The sequence below is a fragment of the Microchirus variegatus genome (genome assembly GCF_963457635.1).
Source record: "Microchirus variegatus genome assembly, chromosome: 11".
NCBI lineage: Eukaryota > Metazoa > Chordata > Actinopteri > Pleuronectiformes > Soleidae > Microchirus > Microchirus variegatus.
Window position 1 is genome coordinate 3013833 of NC_139812.1, and position 21465 is coordinate 3035297.

Consider the following 21465-nt stretch of genomic DNA (forward strand, 5'->3'; position numbering starts at 1 on the left):
CATAGAAAGACCTGGTTTGTTAGCAGCAACCATGGGAATGACATTTCTCCAGAAAGTATCAATTATCCCAAGTCTATGAGCCATTAAAAATGCAATAGATTGTTCCACTCATTCTTTGCATTTTATATTTTGTTTTCCTTGTTTATGTTTCTGAATAATAAGATTTTCACAGGACGGCAACATTTGTTCAAGTGGAGAAAGCGACTGCCATTATTCTTAGATTCAGAATTGCCTCCTTTACTAAAAACACATCCTATACTGCATGGAAAGCCTTTGTCTCTTTGCCTCTCTTTTGTATGTTTTTATTACTTCATCTCCAGAAGAGTACACTCTGGTTTTTTTTAATCAACAAACCAACATAAAAAAAAAAGAAGCTCAAATGTCAGTGAACTCAATGGTAACATTCCTTCATTTTCTTCACACATTATTTCATTGATGATGTAAATGGACCTGGCACCATCTAAAGTGCATCCATGAGTATGTGTGAATGTGTAGAAGGAATATTGAGCACAAGATAAGGAAGTATAGGAAATATGAAAAATGAAACAGTGGAGCACTTAAAGCACACACTCACACATCAAAGTGACATGTAAGTTACATGAGAAACACATTTCTCCAGAACTGAGCGCATGCACTCTCACTGTTGTTCCAGCTGTGCTGATCACAGCCTGCCAAAATGTAACATGAGGAAAAAACACATGCATGCACACATTCTATTGAAATGCAGCATTGTCTTCCTCTGGATTAGGTAGGATATAGACAGTGGTATTGACTTTTCAAAGTCAAAAACCAGAAATGAGAGAGAGAAGATCAGACAGAGTCAGTGATGTGGAATTGCATTAGATTTGTTTTGCAGGACAAAGCAAACAAAGTTCAGTTTTTTAAAAAGTACAAGTGAAATGTGACTTTTGAATCATTTGTCCCTGAAGTCTTCTGACATAGTGATCATGTTTAATTATATTCTGTCTATGAATTAAGGGAAATTCACTTACCTTTTCAATGAAATGTGACAACAGTCTCACCCCTAACCAGACAAAGAGTATGTTCTGCTTTCTGCAGACTGGATCGAGGGCAATCATAGACCACTGAGGAGTATTTTGTATGTGTGTGTGTGTAATGTGTATGTGCATGTGCGTTTAAGGTCTGATGTTAATAGGTCTCATTATGAACAACCTCTAATCAGTAAAAATAGCAATGTAGGCCAATGTTTAGTCTGCGCACACATCCATGAAGTGCAACACACACACGCACATTCTTTATGTTTCACATGATCATTAAATTTCAAGGCACATATGTGCTTATGATTACATGGTGCTAGGGTCTCTGAGGCCACTTAAGCCCTATGGCCAGGGAGGGCCTCCACACACACACACACACACATGCATTGCATGTACACTGTCAGAGTGAGGTCATTGAGGAAAGAGTGACAGCTTCAGGAAATGAAACACACCTCAGATTACAGCTAAACAACATTAACTAACATTTAAAACATGTGCCTTTGCATGATTTGCTCTCTCCACCAGAGCCATGTGGCTCTTGATTGAAACCTTTCCCTCTTCGCTTGTTTTCACTTTAAATACAAACAGCGTAGTGTGAAAGTGTCACTCTGAGAACACCCATGACTTTCTCCCCGGCTCAGATACAGCAGTGGTTTTTAGTTCTCACTGCCATAGTTTCTTCTTCTCCTTCACGTTTCTCCTGCTGGTGTCTGCACAGTGGGATCTATCAAGGCTTATTTTCCTTTAGAGGAAGAAGCCATCTGCTGCTGTTTAATATTAAAGTCAAGTTTTAAAGTTAAGTAAACTATCATAGAAAAGTTTCTGTTGCCTGTCTCCATGTGAACACACAAGCATCAATTGACTCTTTGCCTGCTGCCAGTCACGCAGCATCACAACAGGAGCTCTCCACCAGGAAATCATCCTTTTAAAACCTGAGGATGCCTCACATGCTTTGTTGTTACATTCATGCAGGGTTTGCACTGGAAGATAAAAGGTTTCTTAACTCCAAAGCAGCAACTGCACAGCACACAGCTCCATGTTCATGACGGGTCTATGTGTGTCAGGCATCTCAATATCTCGATGGTCTCTTTAATATATAAAAAAGAAAACTTAAGGCCTAAGCACTTTGTAGGGGAGAGTCTTCTTTTATTAAGAACGGATACTTCTTTGGAGAATTACAGTGACAATGTGTTGGTTCAGCTAGTCTAATATCCTTGTGTTAATCATTTCTCCTCACTGCAAAAAGCCCTTTAATGTTAAGTGTCTGCTGACTGCCAGCTAACCTTAGCCCTTAACCTAAGGCATTATAGGTTAATTTCACTCTATTTTTATTACTGTAAGCTACAGTGTTGTTTTTGTGCTTCGTATTTACATACTGGGATTTACCTAGCCGCAAAATAATAAAGAATATAAATTAATTCCATAATATTTTGCCTGTAAAGAATTATTAGGTCCAGCTTCATGTGGAAAGCAGGGCATTGTCCAACCTGAAACAGAAGACTGCTCAAAGATGAATCCCCTCTCACCAGATTGCGCCCTGCTTTTTTTTCTCTGAACTTGTATAAGTAAATTAAACAATAAAGTTCTGATTAATGAAATCATTATTAACTGTCTTCAGATAAAACAAATTATAAGCTACACTAATCAGAAAAAAAACATCCTGTATTCTTTAATAAGCCAGTGGCTTTCATTACAATTTTGCCAAATTGCCCATGTGAATGTGAAGCCCTCAGATTCAGCAGTGCTCAGAGGTGGACATTAAAAGTTAGTGGTTTTCTCCTTCACTGATAATGGAGGCTGGGATCAGTTGTCTCTGGTTAAAGTGGATTCCAGCAGTGACAAGCTGTCATGGTGGAGAAAGTATCAAAAACCGGCTCATACAAGATAATCCACTTAACTGCCAGTCATCCATGGACTCATTATCCTCTAAACACTTTTGCCAGAATGTGGCTAAATGCGCCACTTCCATCTCAGTTTACACATATGACTTTGTGGCTTAGACGCTGATTATACTGTAAACTAGACACAGACGCTTGTAAATGGATCACACTGATGCTAAATGACTTGTTTTAAACCGCCGAAATAATAGCTGCATGGTCCACAACACGAATCATAAATCATATTTGGAGTTGCTGACTGACTTACAGAGAAGCAACATTTTGGGCTCTGAAATTTCCAACAAACAAACAGGGCGTGTGTGTGTGTGTGTGTGTGTGTGTGTGTGTGTGTGTGTGTGTGTGTGTGTGTGTGTGTGTGTGTGTGTGTGTGTGTGTGTGTGTGTGTGTGTGTGTGTGTGTGTGTGTGTGTGTGTTCTTGTGGCATACTGACCAGTGAGGGTTTTTAACCAACAAAGTGAGGTCATTTTTACAAAGTGAGGACATTTTGGCCGGTCCTGACTTTGTCTTCATTGAAATCACTTCCTCAGGTTGTAAACATGCTGTACTCTGTTTTTAACACAGCTCCTCACTTTGGTACAAAAATCCGTTTTCCTGCCCCGGTGTTTTCACACACGTTTTTGCTCTGGGGCTCCACCTGCAGACATTTTATGGTACTGCACCCATTAGTTCTTTATAGATGTCATTCATGAAGTAGATAGTTGCTGGTCCTCAATATGTAGCAAGTACAAGAATGTGTGTGTGTGTGTGTGTGTGTGTGTGTGTGTGTGTGTGTGTGTGTGTGTGTGTGTGTGTGTGTGTGTGTGTGTGCGTGCGTGCGTGCGTGCGTGCGTGCGTGCGTGCGTGCGTGCGTGCGTGCGTGTGTGTGTGTCACCAGAAAACCATACACTCACACACACATCGTTATCTCAAGTCTGTCTTTGTTGGTTTTGTCTCCCAAAAATGATGTTCTCACGCGATTAATCTGAATTTCCAATGATGTTTCATGACAACATATTTCTGAAACAATCATTATTCACATGCCTATGGACAACAGTGTTTGCAGTTTTGTTTGCCATGTTTGAGGAACTGAAGGTGACGATAACCATGGTTGTGGGTATATGGTTAGGTTCAGCCACAAAAAGTACCTGATTATGGTTGTCCTCATGAAACCATAACAATCTGCAGCAAAGATACCAGTTTCTTGGTGTCTACAGTACGTTTGGTAGTCTGCTGCTTGGCTGAGCTATCATGTCTGGCTTGGTTACACCACCAGTATACCACTGACATGTCAAAAGAAAATTAATCTGGGGGAAAATATGTTCACCGAACATAATTCAGATTACAGTTTAGCTGTGTGAGAAAGCCATTTTTTGTGAGACAGGGTTTGACCCATTTTGCAGTTTTTTATGATCGTGTCTGAACAGCAGCAAGAGACATGTACAACCACAGAGACAGGAACTGCTCTGTGCTACTGTCACTGTCCTTATCTCAGATTAAACCTATGCAGAGCAAATATGCATTTATTCATTTCCATTTAAAAAAATATATACCTTATATATATATATATACCTGCTTAGTTTGGATGACTTATAACATACATATTATTATGGCTTAAACTGCAGACAGTCATTATATACAAGAGAGTTCATGTCAGGAAAACAACATAGACAAATTTGTATTGTAAATAATTTCCAATCAAGTTTTAATGTTTATGATTGTCAAATTATACTTTTGACTATGTGTGGTCGTTCGTTATGTTGCAGACATCCTTGTTCCTGGTTTCACAAGAGCTTTTCTGTGGTGATTTCATGTTTACTTGTTGACATGCAGATTGGAGTAAGGTTTATTAGAGACTAGACTGTTTGTAGGTATGAATATGAGTGCGAATGTCTTTGTTTATTGGTCTTGGCCTGCTAATCTGCCCATGGAGAACTCTGCCTCTCACCCACTATCAGCTGGGATTGGCACCGGCCCCCATGACTCTCAAAAGATAAACAGTATAATGGATAGATGAAATGTGATTCATTAAACAAATTCATTTAATTGATGTAATTTTGTCCAAAAAGTTGTGATCATTCCGTGAGGAGAGGAGTTTGGTTTGCTCATTGAAAGCAGCTGCCCACTCATAGTTTGAGTTTTTTCTCATGCCACGAGTGTGTAATGTGAGTGGAGGAGGGCAAAGTTATCTGTTCTTTTTTTTATCGGCAGCGCTCACATGGCACCAAGCCTGGGCAGGATGGTGGTAAATCACTGTGTGATTGTGGAGGGCTGGTACTATGATTAGGTATTTTGGAAAAGCAGACAACTCAGCCTTGATGAAATTATGATTTCTAGGGTGGAATGATTCTTCCATGTCCAAATGCATTCTTTAACATTCTGTGGATATGCTTAACACATGCACACACAGACCCTCATCTCAGGCTCTGTCTGCCTCAGGCCTTCATAGAAATCATGGAGAGTGTCCCTGTACTTTGACACCTGAGAAGTCAGGCTGATCCTATTTATGGGAATTAGATCAAAGATATAGTGGATCAGTGCATCAGGAAAGCCCTGTCAAATTGTTTTAAATGCACGTACGCCATATGCATCCAACCCATCAGACACAATAAAAACTATCTTTTCTTGTTGTCTATCTCTCTCTCTCTCTCTCTCTCTCTCTCTCTCTCTCTCTCTCTCTCTCTCTCTCTCTCGCACACACACACACACACACACACACACAGAAACTCCAGATTATGCCTCATGACTCACTCTGATATTCAAGCTGTGTAATTATCACCCTCCGGTTGTATTGTCTAATCTGACACTTCACATCACAGCACGTACAAATGCATGTAGATCACACACACAACTCACACAAAAGCAAGCACCACACACACACACACACACACACACACACACACACACACACACACACACACACACACACACGTGAGGTCTTAAAATCAAAGCACATCCAAACCATTCTATTTGTTATAGGGTAGATGATAACAGGAAACAGCCTTTGTAAGACTGTGCTCTGCTGCTCTAATGTATCTATTACATTACATTAGCTATTTTGGCCTGTTTTTGCTGCATGATTGTTGTAAAGTTTAATATGGTCCATATGTGATGATGTGGCCAAATTCTTGAATGGGGATTTTATTCCCTCGCCGCCCCTGCCTGCAACCAGTATTCAGCCAAAGTAGAAATAATTATGCTGTTTGCAGTTAGACTCTGCTGCTCCACCCATTTCTCAATGTGGTGTTTTTTTCCTGCATGTCTTTGCATCATGGTCCAGCGTGCATCAAGACACTGAATTATAACCAGTGCAGATATCTGTGTTACACAGAACTCAGTGTTGCAAACAGGTTTAGAAAAAGAGGAAAGATAATAAGTTTTTTTTAATGTGTCTTTTATATCAATGTAACAGGGCATAAACCACAATTTACCAGCTCTCTGAACTGAAATATATCACTGTCATGAAGCAGCTATATTTAATCTTTGTGTTCACATTTCATTGTTTTCAGTTTATTGAATACATTAAAGCCAAATATGGTGTTTGCAATGGTTATCGAGTTATTTAAGCCCCAAGACTCTTCATCTGGTCCTTTCGTGTCTTAGTGCTGCCCCCTTCTGGAGGAATTTAGTAATTACAATGTTCAGAATGAACCAGATCTCTACATCACTGCAACAGCTGCTGGCACAAAACCTAAAGATGGGCCACTCCTGCACACCTTTTTATTTCAAAAGAACTTGAATTTATGTCTGCACAACAATTTGGGTGTCTGTTTGATGCATGTTTATCCAAAAGTTGTCAACAACAACAACAACAACAAAAAAAACAAAAAATAACAAGCAGTGTTTATATCTCATTACTTATTATCTCAGCTGCATTACAAACATTTCCATCACTATTTTTGATTGCCAGGTCAGATTTACCCAAACAGTATAACTATATCTGTGATATACACATTTAGGGGGGTTGGCAAATATGTGAAATTGACCATTTTAATTATGTATGTCGATTACATTAATTAAGGCAAGCAGAACAAGTTTCATAATGGATAAAAATACTTAATCATATTTAAATATTATATAGCAAAGCCCTTAAAACTGCTACCAGTGGACCAGAAATACCCTAAACCCATTGAACAGGGTATTAACATTAAGTAATTGTGCTGTTTTTAACCCTCAGGGCAAGACCACTAGATTTTTCAGAATGTATTGACATTTATTAATGTACACTATACTTACAAATGCACTCATAAATACAATTAAATAAACATGTTAAGATAAATAACACTTGCAATGCTGCTCTCAGTCTATGCCTTGTGTTAATTTAATTAAATATATATAGTTATCTACCCTACACATATGCAGTTAAGATATGGAATCCAAGCATGATGAAATTTAAAGTGGCTCAACAACAACAAGCTTTTACCTTCCGGCAGGCGATACGGATGCAAATGCAGACTCGATTGCTTTAAAGCTATATTGTGTCATCCTCATTCTGCATCCTAAATAAGACTCCAGCCAACAGAGGTTGTTTTTCATGTGCTGTATGTGTAATCTGCTCAAGAGCATCTGTGGTGCAATACGTGGTCATTTACATCTGGGCAATATGTTCTTCTAATGTAGTTCTTCTTTCACACTTAAAGGTTTTTTTCCATCGTCCAAAACCTACTTCCCTGAGGTGACAATAAACTATACCATATCATATCATATTGTGTTATAAGGGTTTTAAAATGTTATTTCTCAGGAGAGAGAGTCGGTGTGGCTGTGGATAATGACATCTTTATCTCAAAGAATAAACAATGTTCTCACACTGCAATTGTAAAGAAACAAAATCAAAGCACTGCACTGACAATCAAAATAACACAGCATCTGCTTCTGATGTTTTATCTTCCAAAATATGAATAATACATGAATAAAGAAAGAAATAGTGTGAGTGTACCATGTTTTTTTAAACCTCCCAGGCACTTGGTGACCTGAGGCTTCATGTTATGTGATGATACCTCACAAATGACACTGACCGGCCACTTGTTTTTCATCCTTGTGTGTTTATTTCTCTCTGTCTGCTGTCTGGCTGATGACCTCTTTAACTGTGCAGGGACTGGTCACTGCACATCATCATTCATGATGTCACAGGTCCCGGAAGTTTAAAGGTCAGCGTCTGACCTCGGAGGAAACCCAGAACTTGCGCCATCTATTTAAACACATGAACTGCTCAACTGGAGGGCGATCAGAGGTGATCGGACATTACCATTGAGCTTGAGCGCACAAAAACACACACACACACACACACGGAATTATAAGGTTTTTCCCACAGACTTCAAATACTATGCCATTCTCACCTCTGCCATGTTCATTTGTTGTCTACACAGACACTGTTGAACCACTAGTCAGATACTGATTTAAAACTAAAGCCGCAGACTTCCATTAATTAATTTCAATTTAAAATTGATTAATTGAACTCCATTCTTAGACAACAAAAATACAGCATGTTGGGTTGAGTGACATTTATTTTGGAGGTAAAGAAAACAGTCAAAAAACTCAGAATTAAATCACATCCTCTCTGTCATTATCTTCACAGATTATGTGTTTGATATTTGTACAAGGGAAAAGAAACATCTGGATGTTTAATTCATGCCACCATCTCTTACAAGTCTCTGGTGGAAACAGACAGAGTTTAAATGGAGCACCACCGTCTGAGAGCAACCACATTGCACAGCAATACAATTTACAATGTAAATAAATTGTAAATAAATAAGTCTATGCCTGTGTGTCAAAAAGCTTTCACCCTGTTGATGCCACTGAGCCTGGCACTAACTCCCTGTACGATATGGGAGCCCTAACATCTGAAAATTCAGTACGAGTATCAATATTTTGTCTCAAAGGTCTCAGACCTGACTTGCAGATGTGACACATAATGTCATTATTGTGGGGGGAAAAATGTTCGCCATGCAGAATTGATTATTTGGTAATACAATATGTGTTATTCATACTACAAGAATCTTTACTGTGACTTTAAGATACTAAGGTACAAGCCATACCTGTACTGCCAGTAAAGACCTCACTTCATGAAACATGTATGTGCAATAAATAATCCTTTAGGGGACTGATCATTTTTGAACACTTGTCAGCAGCTGGGAGGACGTGGAGATGTTCACAGTGTGAATACAATTACTTTGAATCTTCTTGGTGCTACAGAGAGGAAATCACAGACAGAATGTACAAGATGAAATAAGACACAAACAGAGAGGGGGTATTCTCAGTCCTTCAAGAGCTCTTGCCCTCAAAGTAGGTCTGTTCAATACGTCGGCAGAACGACAGCAGATTGCTGTTGCTCTTGATCCTCTCTGCCAGCTCAGTGCTGGTCAGTCTGGTTGTCAGTATAGTGAAAAGGTGACCAAACACCAACGCATCCAGCTCTGTGGGCCTGCAACAGACACAGAAACATACTCATTTATATTCAACATGTAATTAATAGTATTTAAAATATTGTTTATCACATGTGGTTGAAACTTGTACCAATAATGGAAGCATTTTAACGATATCATATTAAACCATGTTAAACATGGACAGACAAAATTAGGATGTCATGATACAATTTCACCACCAGGTGGTGCTAAAGAACGTTGTACCAGTTGCCCCCAAACATTTTTAATCCATTTTGACTATCAATATGCAATCCTGTTGAATGAATTCTTCAAAAAGACAACACCATGGACATTATAGCGTCAATCTCATTCAAGCTGTAATTGTATGTAAGACAGCACACAAACAAAGCATTATCTTAAACATCAAGCATAACCAGTTAATGCCAACCCCCAACCCTAACCCACCCACAATAAAATGGCCCCAAACATAACCAGTTTCTAAGAAAATTGATTCTGCCATGTGTTGGTCTCCATGAGGACCACTGGTCCTGACAAGGTCAGTGTTTATACCAGATAAGGTCCTTAATAAGCAACAAATACAAGTGCAAACATACAAATAGAAAGAGGTAGATACGTACTGTTTATTAAAGAAGTACGGTTGTGTTCCCAGCCTTTGAGACAGAGCCTGACAGCACTGACTCACATCTTCATAAACCTGAAAAACATGAGCAAAAAAAAATTGTGGCCAATATATTATGAGACTTAAAAAAAAAACATAAAAAGTGTCCAAAATATCCATTCCTATGTGGTTTCTAACCTGCTCCAAGGTTTTCTTTCCCCAGCCAATGGCGTTCATCTTCCTGCGAACCTCCAACTGCTTCTGATAGGCAAGGATGTTATTCAGAGGCCACGAGTAAGGACTGCTGTATCGAGGGCGGGAAATCTACACAAAAGAAGATTGTGTTGTTAACAGGTAACACATGATTTCTGAACATATTAAATAGTATATTGAACACACCTCATTAGCTGTGGCATCGTCACACCACTGGATGTACAGCTGCAGACAGGAGAGGAAAATTTAAAGATTGGTTCATATTATCCTGAAATATTTACATGTGGTGTGCGTTATCGTTCCAGTACTACTGTATAATTGATGATCTGGCAGTGAGTTTGTGTGTGTATTTGTCTACCTCAGCAGTAAGCAGCATGTTGTTGACCAACTCCATGTATGCTTTCATCTCAGCTCTTTGAACATCATCCAAACCATCGCTCAGAGAATGACCCTGAAAAGCCCCGACACAGAAAGACAATAATGAGTTTTCCCCAAAACCTGAATGCATTATACTGCTACACAAAGAGGCAATTCATCAAAAGGTCAGCAATCCAAGAAAATTACTTCTATAATCAGGCAGTGATTGTTCCAGTCACAACATCAATGTCAGTTTTTGTGGTTCTCACCTTTGCTTTGGTGAACTGCATGATTGGCCCAAGTTCTGACACCACCTGGTTCCCTACATGGATAAAGGGGATTTTACCTGCAAAACACACACACGGACACAAACACAGACCAATCAGAGAGAGATTAGGAAAGAAAGACAGGCAATTTAAATTAATTACACTCACTTTCACACCTACTGTATAGTCTCATTCAGTAAAAATATTAGTGCATAGAAATTTCCTAAAAAAAAACAAGCTAAATCTATCAATTTCCAAATCACTAAATTGAATGAATATAAATATCTTATTTATGACATATTATAATATACATGCATCAACACTCAAATGTGTAAATAAATTAAGCATGTGTTTTTCAGTGCAACTGACCATACCATGAAGATTGAGAGGCTGATAAAACTAAATCAAAAAAAAAAAAAAAAAAAAAAAACTGTATTCATCTGACAGAGTGAATTTGCCTGTGCAGCAGCAGGTGAACTAACCAGAAGGTGACATGTATTCAGCATTTGCTCTGCAAACCACCTGTACTGGTAAACCACACATCCTGAGGTAGGTCTACACAGGAGGGGAAAAAGAGGTAATGTCATGAAAGAATTAACAACAATGTGATGCTTTAATGATGCTTTGGTTTAAGTCATCTATAAAACAGCATAAACATTTATGAAAACATATCACACATGCAGAACATGTCTAAATTACATAACAAGCTTGGTATTAACACCGTGGAATCACATGAAGAGACACAACCTGCACTTTGTATGCAATTAATACTAATCATGGTAGCGACAGTTACCCTCACTTTACTTTCAGTGGCCTAAAACATGTGCAATGTTTTCAGTGTGCAGATGTATTCAACTCAAAATCACTCAAACAGGACTTCACCTGGACAGCAAGAGATGAGGCGCAGTCTGACAGTAGAATCTGATCCTCTGAAAATTAAACAAAAATAATTAATGCTGCAAACGTCTACATAAAAAGAGGTCATTCGCAGTTTCTCCATTTCAGACTTACCCCTCAAGGGCTGGTACAAGGTTGCATTTTCAGGCCATGGCTCAGCAGCTGTCAATGTCAACACACACACAAATTAAAACAGGTAGTCTGCTGACACACCTATGACTGATTGTTAACTTGTAAACAGATACAGACTTATTTTTTAAAATAGTTTTAACTAGCCTTGTGTTTTTCACAAATAAAATAAATAAATTCACTGTAGAGGTCAAGATTACAGTATGGAAAGTAATCATAATTTCTCACGTAAAAACGCAGGTATGCCCCTTCAATGTCTATAAAAATGACGCGTAGAATCCAAAATGGCACTTTGTTTGTGCTCTCATCCAGAGGACAGCTACTCGACTCTGTAGCCTGTGTTTTAGTTGAATTAAACATAATTAAGGAACATTTTTCGTTGGATTAAGTGGTATGCTTTTCACTTAACAGACTACATTCCTCTGAACAGGTTTGTATTTCTAACACGAGTCCTTTAGCAGCGCTATTTGTATGAAGATGTGTAGGACAAACGTCAGGGGTGTTAGCTGGGTGGCTAAGGGTAGATAGGCTAAATAAACAACAACAGAAGCACCGGGCAAAGTCAGTTATTTACCTGCCATCTGCGACACGAAGGCCTCTGCCGCGAGAGACATGGTGCTGCTGTGATATCCTTAAGACTGGACAGCGGTTATAATGTGAGGTGAGGGCAGATCCACAGCAAGTTTAAGGGCAACTGCTTGTTCTGCTCATAGAGCGACTGGTCCTGCACGATTAAACGTCCGTGGAGAAACAAAGCCGAAGCAGACTTTCGTTCCCGTGCTGTTGAAATGCTGTATGTGAATTTACCAATGGTTTAATGAAGGGTGGCAGTAAACACACGGAGGGTGGACACAACTGGATAGAAACTATGATTCAAAGCCGTTTTTATGACGTTACGTAATCTGCATTAAAAAATAAAATAAAAAAAACAAGAAACGCGACAATGGCCAGACATTTACCCACTTTCCAAAACTGGACATTATAGGCTATTCTTAATTGTATTGTTATTTATTAATTAATGAGTATATCTATTGTAAAACATCAGAACGTGTGACCAGTTAAATACTTTACAAAGTGTGTACGAGTAAAAGATAGACACACATAGTCTAACGATAGATAGATAGATAGATAGATAGATAGATAGATAGATAGATAGATAGATAGATAGATAGATAGATAGATAGATAGATAGATAGATAGATAGATAGATAGATAGATAGATAGATAGATAGATAGATAACAAAATAAATTGTGAGAAAAGCTAATGTGTTCATAATATTTTTTTTTGTCACTTTCAGGCTGCGGTACTGCGTTCAACCAGTTGGGGGCATCACTGCTTTACCACGGTCAGACAGTAAATAGGCAGGTAGGTGGGAGAGCACACACACACACACACACACACACACACACACACACACACACCTCTTTAACTGTATAATGTTGACTGTCTGTGAACACACATACAACAGACGTTTCAGACGTTTGCATGTTTTGGCAATTAGCACACGCACCACCAGCTTTATTAGCTATACTTTGAAGCTATATGAACAAAATATAGAACCAATAATTCAGGATTTATAGTTGGACATGTTGTAGTGGTTTACTGTGCCTGTGCTGCAGAGCTGCAGAGCAAACCAAGTAAAGCTGCCCTCTTTTCCAGTCTTTTTTTGGTGTATATGTTCAAGTCGCAGACACACACTGTCCCTTTAGAGGCCTTGCACTTGGTATGAGTGGTCATCTTTGTGGATGATTGGTTGCGCAACATCAGACACGCTGTGCCTTTCCTGCACATTTAACCACGTCTCGGCCGGAAGCCACCAATTAATGGCTTCCTTTTACATCCTACACACACACACACACACACACACACACACAGGTTAAATGAGGAGCAGTTAATAGTCCATGTGTACTGCTGACTATTCAGTCTATGCATTCCGAGTGTGATCTTATTAAAATTATATGTACTGTGTTATTCTAACATTTTACATTCAATCAAACTTTATTTATTAATCACTTTTCATAAAGGTACAATGCAACACAAAGTGCATCACATAACCCTCCACCCTCAGGCCATCCCGGCGACTTCACAGCAAAGGAAAACACATGATACGTATCCGTTTATCCCTGTTAACTTCACTGCAGCCCTTCTGTCAACCTCGGAGACGGATGGCTCTCAACACTGGGACATTTGGCTACGATGTCTGTGTCTTGGCTGCAGACCCTGTAGCTGCAGCCGCTGATGATAAAATGTCTAAGATCGCAGTTTATCTGCGGGAATAATTCAGAGCACATTGTAAAAAAAAAACTCCCACAGGGAGAAAATGGTCACATTTAAGTAGCGCCTCAGTTCAAGCATCACGCTCAGGGGATTTGTCCTAAATGATAAGTCTAACATAGATCGTGTAGAAGACGGATGTTCACTCCGTTTGTGTCATAACGAAAACCACCTTTACCCTGTTCCTGTATGAAGAAACGGTCTGTGGATAACGATTCAATCCTTTGTTTGCGTTGAAGATGGTGTGTGTGTGTGTGTGTGTGTGTGTGTGTGTGTGTGTGTGTGTGTGTGTGTGTGTGTGTGTGTGTGTGTGTGTGTGTGTGTGTGTGTGTGTGTGTGTGTGTGTGTGTGTGTGTGTGTGTGTGTGTGTGTGTGTGTTGCCCCTCTAAGACCTATTCTGCAAGGACGAGTAGTCCTCATGGAGACCAAAATCTGGTCTAAATGAGACAGAGCCTAATTTCTGAGGAACTGATTATATTTGGAGCTTAGATTTGAATTGGTCATAGGCATTAACTGGTATGGTAAGGGATAACTCTTAGTTTCGGCTGTACATAGGCTTTTTATGGTGTCCTAAAAATGTGTGTGTGTGTGTGTGAGAGAGAGAGAGAGAGAGAGAGAGAGATAGTGAGACTTTTTTTTTTTTACTTTTTATTAAAAACATTTGCACATATAAACTTTTTTTTATTCACAAACATTTTTTTATATTTTTTTTTATCCAAAAAACGAACGCGTACAAAAGGACAGAGACGATGTTTGCTACAGGAATAAAATATGTATCTAAATGATACAAATAAAAAGTAAGTACTGGCGTATAAGCTAAAATACAAATCAATAGCATATTAAACTGGAATCAAACAGAACACACTCTTTGAAAATGCAACGTTGCCCTAATTCAAAGAGGTTTATTTAAAGAAAAACAAACTCTCGGTGCTGGTTCAAACTAGAACATTTCAGAAAGTTTAACATGTTAAAACCCTGTAACCCTGAGAACATGTCGGACCTACAGTCAGTATCGTACATTATAAACCTGTATATCCAATTTGGCTGTCTTTAAGTCGATTTTTTATAGAAGAAATAGAAATGTTACTGCTCCCCTAAAACATTTGCTGAACGTATCGAGATAGAACAGAAGAAGAGAATCTGAATATGGCTACTTGTCCTAATTAATGCTTTGTTCTCGAAGCTTCTCTATATGTACAAAATAAAAGCTAAAAACATTATTGTCCAACCATTCTGCAGGTCAGCATTTTGGTGTTTCTGGTCTTTATTTGTTTGTTTTTTTCGCCTTTAATTCCATGTCTGTGGAGACAACATTTTGGTAATGTGCATATTCATAAGTTAGTCTATTTTATCTTTAATGTATCTATTATTTAAAACAAAAACAAAAAAACAACAACCCTGTATTATTTTTACCCTGTCGAAATAAAACCCTGTTTTCTCAAAAAGACACAATCTACCTTCATTCACCGCAGATGGAGAGAGTTTGTTAGATTACAGACATCGTGCCTCCATGTGCTGTTTGTGTCTAAACTTGAAACAATTTCTTTAATTGCACCAGGAATGTCAGGCCATTAAAAACTTCCTTCAATCATTTACTACGAGCAGAAAACAATAATTTGACTATATTAAATTTTAAATGTGTTACCTTAGACTCTCAAAAACCGCAAAGGATCATTTGGTTTTCTGACTTTCAGTATACTAAAGGATTAATTGATTAACTGTGGGAATGAATAACTGATAATAAAATAGGTTAATCATTAATTGCAGACTCAAATGAAAGAACCAACTCTGTACACTAGAAAAATAAAACAAAAATACACTGAGGTGTTTAAAGCCATTGCTGGTCTATGGATGGACGATTTCAAAGCAGTTAAGAATTGTCTCAGGACCGGTGAGCCTGGATGAGTGAAGCAACATCAGTTTTGGAGAGAGAAGGTGCTAAAATGGCTGACTCAAGCGGCCAAACAGGCTTTTTTTTACACAGTTATCACCGCCTTCAGGACACTGCTGCTGCTGCTGCTGCTGCTGCTGACGCTGCTGTCACTGCCGCTGTTGCTGCTGCTGCTGTTGTTGTTGTTGTTGTTGTTGTCCGTTGTTCTCTTGTTTTTGCTCCTTCCTTTGGTATTGGGCAGCTTGTTGTCCTTCTTCCAGCGCATGCGCCGGTTCTGGAACCACACCTTCACCTGCCGCTCGGACAGGCAGAGCGTGTGGGCCACCTCCACGCGGCGGCGGCGCGTGAGGTAACGGCTGAAGTGGAACTCTTTCTCGAGCTCCAGCACCTGCTGGCGCGTGTAGGCCGTCCGCAGCCGCTTTGGCTCTGGTCCCGTGTGGTTTGGATTAACTGTGGGTAAAAAAATAAACCAATAAATAATTGATTATAAAAATCAAGACAAATATTGCAGTAAAACAATATGGGTTAATTTCTACAACATTGCCTGTTTTAATTAATATACAATTTTCACTAAATTTAAATATTTAGAATGTGCAATTAACGCATTAGAATATCAATATCAATTTGGTTTTTTTTCTGAAATTGTGATTTGACTGGGAAGAGATCCAAGAAACAATTTTACTGTTAACTTTTTTGTTCAACTGCACAACAGACGCACACACGCACAAACACACACACACACACACACACACACACACACACACACACACACACACCCACACACACACACACACACACACACACACACACACACACGCCGTGACAGGGCCATAAAACTTTATAGGGGCTGTAATTCTCTCTGACTCTCACTAAGCTCATAAATAACTCGACAACAAAAAAAATGGTGCTCACAAATGGACAAAAGAAAGAAAGAAAGAAAGAAAGAAAGAAAGAAAGAAAGAAAGAAAGAAAGAAAGAAAGAAAGAAAGAAAGAAAGAAAGAAAGAAAGAAAGAAAGAAAGAAAGAAAGAAAGACAAAAGGAAAGAAAGAAAGAAAGATTTGCAGCAGCAGATAAAAAAAACATAAACGAGAAGAAAATGGCAGAATTGGACAAAGTGAGGTGATGGAGGTATGAAACGGAGAGAGGAGGATAGAGGATGAAGAAGATGAGAATCTTGAGGCTGTATCTCTCACCGTGAGCGATGTGCACTTTCTTCATCCACGGGTAGACAACAATAGGCGGCTTGTCTTTGCTCTGGCAGGCCGTTCTCCTCTGCACCTGAACGGGCTTTACGCAGGTCATCCAGGTCTGGCTCTGCAGGTCACCCACAGGGAACCTGTCCTTCCCGGAGGCGGCGTCTGTCTCTCTGAATCCGGGGAAAGGCGCATCCTGGTGCTGCGAGATCTCCTCGCCATCCTCCCGGTGATGACCCTGCAATGAGTGTTGATAACCGGTTTGTTGTGGTGTGTATGGAGGCGGAGGGGGCTGCATGGGTTGGAAGCCCCCTCCATAACTGCCACTGTCCTGAGGGTTGTTATAATACCCCCCTTGGTCAGTAAAATTACTGTAATCTTCTTCACAAGGCGGGAACTGCGGCTCAGCATATTTACAGCTCACCACGTAGGACTCCATGATTGATTTATAGCGAAGCTGGTAGGAGAATACTAATTTTTCTTTCTCTCCCCTCTCTGTGTCTCTTTTTCCCCCTCTGGCACCAAGCCATCCTGCGGCTGTCAAATAGACGGACGGCCGCACGGGCCACGTGACCCTTCTGCCAGCCAATCAGGAGCGGCACTTTGGGTTGTTTATGTCAGACGTAATGGGATAATTTGACGCAGGGGGGGAAGAGTGTTCATTATGGGACTAATGAAGATTTGCCTTAGTGGGAAAATAGTTTGAAATAGATGTTTGTAGACTTTGAAAAATAAGGTAAAGAATTAAAGAGTGCTGAATATCTAATCCTGTCGCTTGATGTGCACACCCCCCACTCACTCACACACACCTATTGAAAAGGCAGGGACTGTAGATTTATGACTCTGAGCTGACTGACTTTTACCCCCACAGATGGCCGGGGCTGAAAAATTAATCTCGGCCATATTGAGGGACCGCGGGGCCATATTTGGCCTTGTGGACAGTCAAAGGACGGACAACAAAACGAGGCCGGTCAGAAAGGCCTCTGATAAAAGAATGGGAATAAAAGGTTCCCAGACAGTGACTAGTAGTTGGCTTTGTTCGTGCTGGGGTCAGCCCGAGGTGCCCCGTTCACCACCAACAACTCTGCTTAGAAAAGGATCGAAAAATGCATCACTGGGCTTAAAAAATGATGCCAGAGAGAGAAAAATGCGACAGGTCTAAAGAAAAAAAAAAAAAATGAAGGCGAATTATGTTGGATGCAAAATCGAAAAGGGTGATCGAGATTAATGTGCTAAATAGAAGCCCCCACACGAAGATAACATCATATTAAAATGATGCGGCTATTCCGCGCGCACCGCGTGAGTGAATATTTTGTCTTTCATTAAAATGAAATCGTTTCTGTCGAAAATGCAAAATCACAAATGCCAAGTTTCGCAACAAATCATCTTTGCGCCGAGGAATACACCATAAATCTGACTTAGATCCACGAGGATTTTATGAGTTTTCCCCTCTGAGGCTGCAGCTGCACTCTAAGGATGCTGAAGGTCTGATGCTCAGCCAAAACCTCTTAACAACTCCTGTGATGCAGGCGTACCATTACTTCTGACTTACTTATCCTGTAATGATACTCTAATAAAGAGCGGGAGGGGAGTAAATGCTTTTGCTTGGCTGGGGTTTTAAAGGCACCCATGTGCGGGTTTGCAGGAGATTTTGTCATGGCTGACAGAGTTTAAGTGAGCTAGAGATTATCTGGGCTTAATCTGTCAGATTGTATGACTCATTTGTTGAGACTAGTTAAAAGTGATTGACAGAAAAAGAAACACTTTGTTACTTTGTGTCATTTTTGTCACCTTTTTTGTACCATTTAGCAACACAACCCCCCCCCCATTGGATTATTCAGGATGATGCTCCGCCTTGTATACTTTATTTCCCACTCCTATTTTCTATGAGGCAATAAATCAGTGTGCTTGAATATTTTTTCAAAGCACTTTCCATTTGAATGGGCTGCAGAAAGTGATAGCTCTGGTAAATCCTATATCTCATTTTGATTAGAAATCTCAGGTTTCCCTGTGCTGTGCTGTGCTGTGCTGGGCTGCTGTTGTTGTTGTTGTGTGCTTGTGATGCAGATTTCACTACAAAGTTGTTTGTGTAAGGGTATAATGTAATTGTTTTCCCATAGCTTTAGTCTTTATGCTTTAGGACAAGGGTCATGCTTTAACAAAGTCTGCCATTCTGTGTAAACCAAAAAAGAAGAAGAACATTTGTTGTGAGAGACAGTTGAATATGTCTGTTTTTATTTTTGAAATGTGTGACCATGTTGTTATGCTGCCTTCTTGGCCAGGTGTTTCTTTTTTTTTTTTATCTCAGTGAGGCTTTTACCATATAAGACAGATAGTCAGTGACATCTGGATTTAGAGCTCCAGACATCATGTGACTTCGCTCGCACCACCATGCTGGCAGGAAAAAAACTTCATGAAAAATTGAAATGCACCAGTGCCAGTTTCATGCTTTAAGAGTTCACTGTGCACAGAGATTAAGCGATATATCACACAACCTGCCAGACTGACTGTATCTGATCTTCACAATACCCTGGGGTGCTTTTCACGAAACAGCCGGAGCGGACGTTATTCCAGACCTACAGCGTTACAACATGCTCAACTTTCTGATAAGACTTTAAATGGTGAACTGACAGTTTGTACATGTTCCTTTGGCGAAGCAAACGCACAGTGTTCAGTTTTTTCCCCCTTCACCTTCCGTGGACTTTGATGGATGGTTAGTCATCGCCCATAGACTCCCCTAGAACCCAATCTGTGACTGAGGCAGCTCCACACACATTCGGTTCTACAGGGTATATATAGGCGACGGCTGACTTCACGGCTGGCTGCTGATGACTTCTTTTCGTTGTTGACGGAGATTTACACTCGCATGTTCTCACTCTCGGAGCTTATTTGTCTTTGAAGACACTTGTGTCTCTACCTCGACATAATTACAGTATCCAACATCACTATTCATGTCCCGTATACCCTCATTTTTTAAGAGGTGCATGTTCCCTTGTTCAACATGTGATGCATCAGTGTCACTGTATGATTTATTGAAACCATTAATGCATCTGTATAGCACATAGGTCTTTTTTTACATCAATAACTCATTATGGGCATAGTACATTAATTCTTATACATATGTGTAATTACTGTATGTAATTGAGTCCATCATCTTAAAGGCCGTATGTATACTATTTTTACAGAGTGCTGTGGATGCATCAAATCTGTTGTGCATCAGAAGTGTTATGCATAGTAAAGCAGGTACTAGATGTGCAGCTCAAATTAGATTTCAATGAAATATGACCAGCATTATCAACACAGAGGATAAGAGGCATCAGCCATGATGTCACATCTACATTCTCATTTGTTAGAAATCAGAAATACTGCAATAATGTGCATTGCACTGAGCAAACTTACTATCAATCTCTATCCTGCTTGACCACTTCATTGTATACGGTCAAAAACCTCATTAACCCTCATTGGGAATGTGTTTAACCAGCATTCACTCCTGTGTCACATGACTTTGCAATGAAAACGTACAGTTTTTTTTTAATGATCTCAGCTCAGCAATACGTTTCTGACTGTTGGACTGCATTATATAGAATTGTGTTCCTTTCCACCTCATTAGAAAAACATCAGAAACACGTCTGTGTGTAATGCAACCCAGTTCAACTCCACTGCAAATCACAGCCTCATAAAAACACAGTTAAAACACGACATTTACAGAGAGTGACATTGCATTTCTTTTTATCTTTGTAAAAGGTGGAATTTATGGCTTATACCTGCTGCATTGTATTGCATTAGATTTTACAGGTGTGCCTAATCAGCGAGGGGCACACATCCGTGCAGCTACAAGATGGTAAAAATGTCACAAGTGTAAATAAAATTGTAAGAAACTGTTAAGGAGAAACCTGAATTAACATTAAAATGTCAACACACTTTGATGACCGACAGGGAAATAAAAACAGTTACAGGCCTCGGCACTCTTTAAATACGAGTCTTTCAGTAGTCGTGTGGGCTTTATGTGGATGGAACAGGACGCCTTCATGACAACTGGTCACCTGCCAAAAGTGCTGGTAAACAAGCTACCAGTCGCAGTGCAGGCGTGATGTGAATTTTAATGGTGAATAGTGGTGATTTCAGAACTTGGCATGGACCTCAGATGGGAGGATTCTTGAATGCACAAATAAAAATCTAAATTTTTTTGCTCCTATAGAGGTTTATAATTCTGCCACCAGTGAGGCCAGTTACAGAAACTCAGACTTCATCTAAGATTCTGAAGATACTGAATGAGGCATCAATGAAAGGCATTGATTTTGACCAGTATTGAACCATATACTATGACTGATGTCATAGCAGCTCATCATTAAAACAACAATAGCTATTCACTTATTCAGGTGCTCATTCT

The 21465-nt window shown here is 39.6% G+C and overlaps 2 protein-coding genes across 2 annotated transcripts; both read right to left on the bottom strand.

Annotated features, from left to right (window-relative positions):
• Positions 1-8389: 8389 nt before the first annotated feature.
• Positions 8390-12427, bottom strand: mtx2 (metaxin 2). The gene is made up of 10 exons (XM_083898153.1): positions 12290-12427; positions 11701-11748; positions 11572-11618; positions 11172-11244; positions 10693-10769; positions 10425-10517; positions 10253-10291; positions 10052-10177; positions 9873-9949; positions 8390-9293 (listed from the first exon to the last, which is right to left on the bottom strand). The coding sequence occupies exons 1-10, from the start codon at positions 12327-12329 to the stop codon at positions 9134-9136; spliced, it is 780 nt and encodes a 259-aa protein (XP_083754279.1). The 5' UTR covers positions 12330-12427; the 3' UTR covers positions 8390-9133.
• Positions 12428-15966: 3539 nt separating this feature from the next.
• On the bottom strand, positions 15967-17574 carry LOC310934336 (homeobox protein Hox-D4b-like; the record flags this gene model as incomplete). The annotated part of the gene is made up of 2 exons (XM_083898031.1): positions 17076-17574; positions 15967-16331 (listed from the first exon to the last, which is right to left on the bottom strand). Exons 1-2 carry the CDS (start codon positions 17512-17514, stop codon positions 15967-15969), a joined length of 804 nt encoding a protein of 267 aa, XP_083754157.1. The 5' UTR covers positions 17515-17574.
• Positions 17575-21465: the final 3891 nt, after the last annotated feature.

Excerpts from the sequence above, each read along its gene's own strand:
- mtx2 (XM_083898153.1), bottom strand. The coding sequence starts at position 12,329 with ATGTCTCTCGCGGCAGAGGCCTTCGTGTCGCAGATGGCAG. Across the intron at positions 11,619-11,700 it reads CTTGTACCAGCCCTTGAGGG|AGGATCAGATTCTACTGTCA; the intron begins GTAAGTCTGAAA and ends TTTAATTTTCAG. Across the intron at positions 10,292-10,424 it reads ACATGCTGCTTACTGCTGAG|CTGTACATCCAGTGGTGTGA; the intron begins GTAGACAAATAC and ends TCCTGTCTGCAG.